This window comes from Macaca mulatta, chromosome 9, assembly GCF_049350105.2.
Source record: "Macaca mulatta isolate MMU2019108-1 chromosome 9, T2T-MMU8v2.0, whole genome shotgun sequence".
Lineage (NCBI taxonomy): Eukaryota > Metazoa > Chordata > Mammalia > Primates > Cercopithecidae > Macaca > Macaca mulatta.
In genome coordinates this window covers 79,422,112-79,429,833 of record NC_133414.1, presented here as the reverse complement: position 1 = coordinate 79,429,833, position 7,722 = coordinate 79,422,112, and the positions used below count along the sequence as shown (strand labels likewise).

Genomic DNA, 7,722 nt, shown 5'->3' with positions numbered 1-7,722 from the left:
CTGAAGTTGAGTGGTTGGTAACTGACTTAAGATTACAGAGCTAGTAAGAAGACAGGCTGGCATTCAAACTCTGGTTTGTTCAGCTGATAACTTAGAATATAATGTAAATGACTTAAGGGTTCAATTAGTTGACTGACGAAGTAAAAAAATAACTATTAATATATAACTTCAAAGGGTGAGCAACATTGTGCTTTCTGCTAATGTGATATAAATTTAAAAGCTTTTGCTTTAGAATGGTATGCTAGGACTTAGGCACTAGAGCATAGTATCAAGAGTACTATAAATATAAGGGGTTTCTTTTTTTGTCTAATAATTATACATTTGAATTATAAGACTATCAACAGAAAACAAACACCAAAAAGTACCCATACCTACTTAATGTTGGCTTCAGATTAAAATAAAAATATCCTAAACCAAGTTTCAGCAAAATAATTTTATTTCCTAACATATGGTAACATACACATCCAATATGTGCTCCCCTTGCACATCTATTCACAAGTGACTTCCAAATGACAACTGCTTTGATATTTAAGCATGTGTTAAAAGTTATCTTAGTTGAGATTTGAAAAATGCTTTAGATGGATAACATTCTGAGTATACTGGATTGGTCACAGCAGAATTTACTTTAGTTAGATGAGTTCTACAAATTTAAAGCTTTGAAAAGCTACTACTTTTACATCTAATACATCCAGATGAATACGATGCAGCAATATCAGCTTGTATTCCGGAGAAATCTCATTAGTTTTTCTGGTGATGGAACCACTTATCCACTGTATTCGGAGAAAAGAAAAACAAATTAGAATTCCTGCTAAGAATCAAAATTACACCTAACATATAACAAAGACTAATATACTTGCTTTAATGAATTCTACTATGAATTACCTGAAAATGAATGGACATACATACAAAATTTCTCTACAGCACATGCATGTGTTTTCTTTTGGGCTTTCTTACACTTCATGCTAATTGTATAGTGTGATTTTCAAACTTTTTTTTTTTTTTTTTGAGACAGGGTCTCACTCTCTTGCCCAGAATGGAGTGCAGTAGCAGCAATCATGGCTTACTGCAACCTCCATCTTCCAGGTTCAAGCAATTCCCGTGCCTCAGTCTCCCTAGCAGCTGGCATTACAGACGTGTGCCACCACATCTGGCTAATTTTTGTATTTTTTTGTAGAGACAGGGTTTCTCCATGTTGGCCAGGCTAGTCTCAAACTCCTGGGCTCAAGTGATCCGCCCACGTCAGCCTCCCAAAGTGGTGGGACTACAGGCGTGAGCCATCACACCCAGCCTTCAAATTTGTTTTTTTTAAGTGGCAGAATCATTTTCTTACCAGAAAAATCTTACAGAGAATTCTGACATCTAAGGAGGAGAGAACTGTTTTCTGGGTGAAGCAGCCTGTGGCTAGATGGGAATGTGGAGATCAGCCCACTCAGGGTCCCCTCCAACGTCCAGCAGGCACCTCCACGGAACTCAGAGGGGCACAGTGGGTCATGGTTTGGAAACCGCTCTGATACAGTGTGGCACTAAAGGTGATATGTAGCAGCTCATCTTCCTTCCCACGCACACTACAGAATTCTAAAAACATTTCTCACTCTCTTCCCTCTCTTCCTGTGTATGTGATATGTTAAAAATATGTATGTGGCTGGGTGCAGTGGCTCACGCCTGTAATCCTAGCATTTTGGGAGGACAAGGTGGGTGGATCGCTTGCCTGGGTGACATGGCGAAACCCTGCCTGATTAGTGTTCAAGACCAGCCTGGTTCGAGACCTGGTTCGAGACCAGCTTGGGCAACATGGTGAAATCCTATCTCTACAAAATATAAAAAAATTAGACAGGTATGGTGGCACGTGTCTGCAGTCCCAGCTATTTGGGAGGCTGAGATGAGAGAATCACTTTAACCTGGGGAGGTTGTGGGTACAGTGAGCTGTGATCACGCCCCTGCACTCCAGCCTGGGTGACAGAGTGACAGCCTGGGTGACTCTGTGTCAAAAAACAAGCCAGGTTCAGAAAGACAAATACCACATGATCTCATTTATATGTGGAATATAAAAAAGGTGAATTCATAGAGGTAGAGAGTAGAATGGTGGTTGCCAGGAGCTGAAGGATGGGGAAAGGGCAGGTGATGGTCAAAGGGTACCAAGTTTTAGTTAGACAGAAGGAATAAGCTTTAGTGATCTATTGCATAGAATGGTGACTGTAATGTCTATTTCAAAATTGCTAAGAGTAGATTTCAAATGTTTTTACCACACACCAAATAATGATTAAGTATGTGAGGTAATGATTTCTTAATTAGCTGGATTTAATCATTCCACATTGTAAACATATATCAAAACATCACACTGTATGCTATAAGTATATATAATTATCATTTGTCAACTAAAAATAAAAGTAACATAATTTTTCCATACATCTGTGTAATTTTTAATGAAATTTTACTGGAATAGAAATCTTACCATCTGTTGGTACTGTGCAAGCAGATTCACAGGGTGGTGGTAACTAAAATATAAAATATTAAAATCTATTAGTCTAATCTCATTTTTTAAAAAGCTAAAAAGGTATACTGACAAAAATTTAGGAGAATCTGGACTATCCCAAATTTTAGGATCTAAACATAATTTGTAATATATAGGAATAACAGAAAGTTTGCTCTAGTGCTGAGATGCTAACAAATTCAAGCCTCTTGGATGGTACAGTGGCTCACGCCCATGATCCCAGCACTTTGGGAGGCCGAGGTGGGTGGATCACAAGGTCAGGATTTCAAGACCAGCCTGGTCAACATGGTGAAACCCCGTCTCTACTAAAAATAAAATTATCTGGGCGTGGTGGCAGGCGCCTGTAATCCCAGCTGCTCGGGAGGCTGAGCCAGAGAACTGCTTGAACCTGGGAGGCGGAGGTTGCAGTGAACCGAGATTGCGCCACTGCACTCCAGCCTGGGCGACAGAGTGAGACCCGTCTCAAAAAAAAAAAAAAAAAAAAAAAAAAAAAAAAAAAAATTCAGGCCTCTTGACTTTTTATGACATGGAGAATAATTAATACGAAAAAACCGATTTATGCATATATAACAATTTTATATATACACACATATTTATAAAATATGGGCAAAGTGTTCTCACTGAAAAATTATGATAGCTAACCACTGGCTTTTCCCTTACAATTTTTCTTATTTATCTCAACTTTGTCAGGATTCATACATAAATAAAGATAAATCTAAATGTACTGGTTTCATCATTAAATTGTCCTTTTTTCCTTCTTCCACCCCATTAAGAAGGCAATAAAAAAGTCAGACCTCATTTTCTTTTGTTTTCCTTATTTAGTATTATAAATGAAAATAATTTAAGATGATCTCATTCAATCTTTTGGTAAATCCAAATCAAATAATTAAAAATAGTACAAAAGCAAAATTATTGCTTTGATGGGTGCTTTTACTACCTCACATGAAAGCCTTTCTTAGGTTACAAATCATTCCTGCAATGGCACCTAAAACTTTGATACCTTCCTCAGTCCTTGCTAAAACCAAGTAAGTAAATTCCCATTGGTTCTTTTGTGGAAGTGGCTTATGATGGGTTATAGGCACACAGGTTACTTGGTACATTCTGGAACCATTTTGAGTTTTACAAATTTTACTACCATGCTATCTGTCCAACTTACGATTGATTAGAATCACTCCCTCAGCTTCTCCCTCAGTCAATGGCCACTTGTATGTGTTCATGGTTTCTAATTTCAAGACTCCACACAGTAATATGCATACAAAAGGCACTCAAGTATTTGTTGAAACAAGTACTTCCTCTCCCCATTTAGCATCATAGTTTTTAGCAACCAGGTTTTTTTTTAAAGGAAACTTTTACATACAGCATCCACAATGGCTCTGGCAGCATCAGGATCACACTTGAAGGGGCTCTCAGACACAGTTGTATTCATGCTATTAAATAAAACAAAAGTAGTCATAAGACAAAATAACAAAAATTATCTCTTAAGAGTTAAAAATTGAGTTGAAAGTGGTTGACCAGGTAATGTTCAAGTTTAGTTTAGTCAAAAGCTTTTTCACGTACATTTAACATTCTAATTATTTATTCTGGCAAGGCATAGCTATTCTTGTGATCAATTTTATTCAAACATCTTAACAAGTTCGGATTTAAGAAACTGAGATTGGGCCGGGCACGGTGGCTCACGCCTGTAATTCCAGCACTTTGGGAGGCTGAGGCAGGCGGATCACAGGTCAAGAGATTGAGACCATTCTGGCCAACATGGTGAAACCCCATCTCTACTAAAAATACAAAAATCAGCTGGGCATGGTAGCGCGTGCCTGTAGTCCCAGCTACTTGGGTGGCTGAAACAGGAGGATCGCTTGAATCTGGAAGGCAGAGGTTGCAGTGAGCCGAGATCGTGCCACTGCACTCCAGCCTGGAGACAGAGCAAGACTTTGTCACAAAAAGAAAAGAGAAGAGAAGAAAAGAGAAGAGAAGAGAAGAGAAGAGAAGAGAAGAGAAGAGAAGAGAAGAGAAAAGGAAGGAAGGAAGGCAAACAAACTGAGATTGAATGCTTTGTAACTCTCACTGAAATAGCTGAGAAATGTGAATTAAAATGAGAAACATATCTTTCTTAATTGGAAAAAATAATGAAACAAACAAAAAAAAAACCCAGTTCCTGTAGTGCTGGTGAGACATCTGAAACAGACACTTCTGGCAGGAGTCCTGGTTCAATCTTTCTGAAAAATAATTCTGTAAAATGTATCCAAAACCTTTTAAAAAGCTCGTAGGTCTTGATAGAGAAATTCCACCTCTAAGAACCCAATTCAAGACTGAAACGGTAATTTACAAAGGTGTTTACCATATACTATTTCACTATTAATAATAGTGAAAAATTGCAAGTAACTAAAATGTCCAATAATAAGAAATGATTAAAAATAGTTTATCCTTCTTTGCAGGGGATTTAAAAATAAAACATAAAAAGGTTTATCCATAAAACATATTATACAGAGATGGAATATTATATTATTAAAATATGATCTTTCTAGACTGGGCATGGTGGTTTGCATCTGTAGTCTAAGTGCTTTTGGAGGCTGGACTGTGAGAGGATCACTTGAAGCCAGGAGGCCAAGATCAGTCTGGACAACATAGCAAGACACTGTCTCTACAACAAATTTAAAAATCATCTGGGAGTGGTGATTTGTGCCTGTAGTCCCCAGCTACTTGGGAGGCTGAGACAGAAGGATCACTTCTTTGAGGTTACAGTGAGCTATTACAGTAACATCGCACTTCAGCCTGGGTGAGAGACCCTGTCTCTAAAAAAAAATTATATTTTTAATGACATGAGGAAATGCTTATTATATAGTGTTAAATTTTAAAAATCATAAGACAAGCCGTATATATAATACAATCCTAATTTGTTTTTTGTTTTTTTAGCCCACTTTAGTCTAAAATATGGATCATATTTTAAAAATACATTTTTTTGTTTATCCATAGTTCAAGTTTTCCTATATATTAGTCATTATAGTATTAATATAATATATGCCCAATTAGAAATATTCCATCAAGGCCGGGCATGGTGGCTCACGCCTGTAATCCCACCACTTTGGAGGCCAAGGCAGGTGGATCACGAAGTCAGGAGTTCGAGACTAGCCTGGTTAACATGGCAAAACCCCGTCTCTACTAAAAATACAAAAATTAGCCAGGAATGGTGGCATGCGCCTGTAATACCAGCTACTCAGGAGGCTGAGGCAGGAGAAACAATTGAATCCGGGAGGTGGAGGTGGCAGTGAGCTGAGATAGTGCCATTGTACTCCAGCCTGGGCAACAAGATCAAGACTCTGTCTCAAACAGCAACAACAACAAAGAAATACTCCATCAAAATGAAAAATGAATAAACTTTGCTTACCTGTTATTTAACATACATTAAGACCATTTTCATAGAAATCGTTAAGATACCAAAAAATAGAGAAGTTAACTTAAAAGCCAAATCTTTTTCCTTTTTTTTTTTTTCTTTTGAGACAGGGTCTTGCTCAGTTGCCCCAGCTGAAGTGCAGTGAGGCAATCACAGCTCACTGCAGCCTTGATCTCCAAGGCTCAAGTGATCTTCCCACCTCAGCATTGCTACAGGCAAGCGCCACCAGGCCTGGCTAGTTTTTTTTAATATTTAGTAGAGATAAGGTCTCACTATGTTGCCCCCACAGTCTCCAGTTCCTGAGTTCAAGTGATCCTCCTGCCTCAGCCTCCTAAAGTGCTGGAATTACAGGAATGAGCCACAGCACCCAGCCAAATGCCAACTCTTAGGATTGTACAATTTTACACAAATATATATAACTCTTCTCCATTTTTCTTCTGTTTGAAGGACAGTGTTTTCATTTTATAGGACATTATCCTGACACAGAATAGAAGATTTCTGGGAGAATTATTTCTGTACATTAGCCTTTTCTCATACTCTCTCTCTCCTTTTTTTTTTTTTTTTTTGAGACCGAGTCTCACTCTGTCACCCAGGCTGGAGTACAGTGGTACGATCACGGCTCACTGCAGCTTCAACCTCCCCAGGCTCAGGTGATCCTCCCAACTCAGCCTCCTACGTAGCTGGGACTACAGGTGTGTACCACCATGCCCAGCTAATTTTTGTACTTTTTGTAGAGATAGGGTTTCTCCATGTTTTCCAGGCTGGTCTTCAACTCCTGGGCTCAAGCGATCCGTCCACCTTGGCTTCCCAAAGTGCTGGAACGACAGTTGTGAGCCACCACACCCCGCCTTGTATCTCTTTTCTAAGTGAAAGTAACAGCACAGTGTCTTATGATTATTAAAACCTCTTCTGCAAGCTGGTCTGCTTTGTGTGTTAAACATGCAAAGTGTTTACACTTACCAACTGATTCCTTTTCCATTCGTTTTCTTAGTCACTAATGCTTTCCAATGGTCATGAGTGCTTTTAATAATATCAATTGCAAAGTCCTATAATTTGAAGAGATTTGCATTACAATGATAAAAAGGTATTCTTTTCCTATTATCAACATTTCCCCAAAGCCTGATAATTTGTCTCTTTTGAATCATTTCCTTATTCTAAAAATGGAAGAGAATATTAAAGTGAATAAACACCAAGACTGTGTTATGTTTCCAGACTTCTGTTTTATGAATCTTTAGATAGTAACAATATGGTTAAATTATAAGTCTCAATAGAAATGAGCCTAAAGCTACAGTTCTGAATGACATATTACCTTATCTTTAAATTCTGCATTAAAAGCAAACTCGTTTTCTGGTTTTCCATCAGGAACCTTATACCTTCTAAACCAGTCCACAGTAGCTTCCAAGTAGCCAGGTTTCAGCCGTTTGACATCATTGATATCTAAGAAGAGAAGAAGCATAAGATGACAGTGACAATGATTTTTTTAAAAAAGAAAGAGAATAAGCAGATTTCAAGATGCACAAATAATTACACATTCAACAAAAATTCCAAGTACTTATTTTGAAAGAGCTGTGGAATGACTTATCATGGAAGTTCAAGATAATGTTGGAGCGAAGCCCCTTGTTGAGAAGAGAAGCCATACATTGAAAGGAAATCATCTAGTGTCTCCAAATATCTCTAACATTAAGTACAGAGAACAATCAGTACAATAGTAATCTCTGTTAGGTAAGGGCCAACAGCTGGTGGCTACATAATGAAACAACCAGTTTGGCAAATGTAGATAATTCCTATGAGAAGTGTACAAGATACTGAAAAAGACAGAGGTTATCTTTTTTTTTTTTTTTTT

At 38.0% G+C, this 7,722-nt stretch overlaps 1 protein-coding gene across 1 annotated transcript in view; it reads right to left on the bottom strand.

The window, feature by feature from the left end:
- Positions 1-418: 418 nt before the first annotated feature.
- PPA1 (inorganic pyrophosphatase 1) overlaps positions 419-7,722 on the bottom strand; it is a 29,751-nt gene continuing 22,447 nt past the window's right edge. The window contains exons 7-11 of the mRNA XM_015147456.3: positions 7,189-7,316; positions 6,840-6,925; positions 3,849-3,918; positions 2,453-2,495; positions 419-770 (exon numbers count right to left, since the gene is read on the bottom strand). Of these exons, the coding sequence (XP_015002942.1) occupies positions 739-770; positions 2,453-2,495; positions 3,849-3,918; positions 6,840-6,925; positions 7,189-7,316 (359 nt within the window). The 3' untranslated portion in view covers positions 419-738. The remainder of the gene's footprint in view (positions 771-2,452; positions 2,496-3,848; positions 3,919-6,839; positions 6,926-7,188; positions 7,317-7,722) is intronic.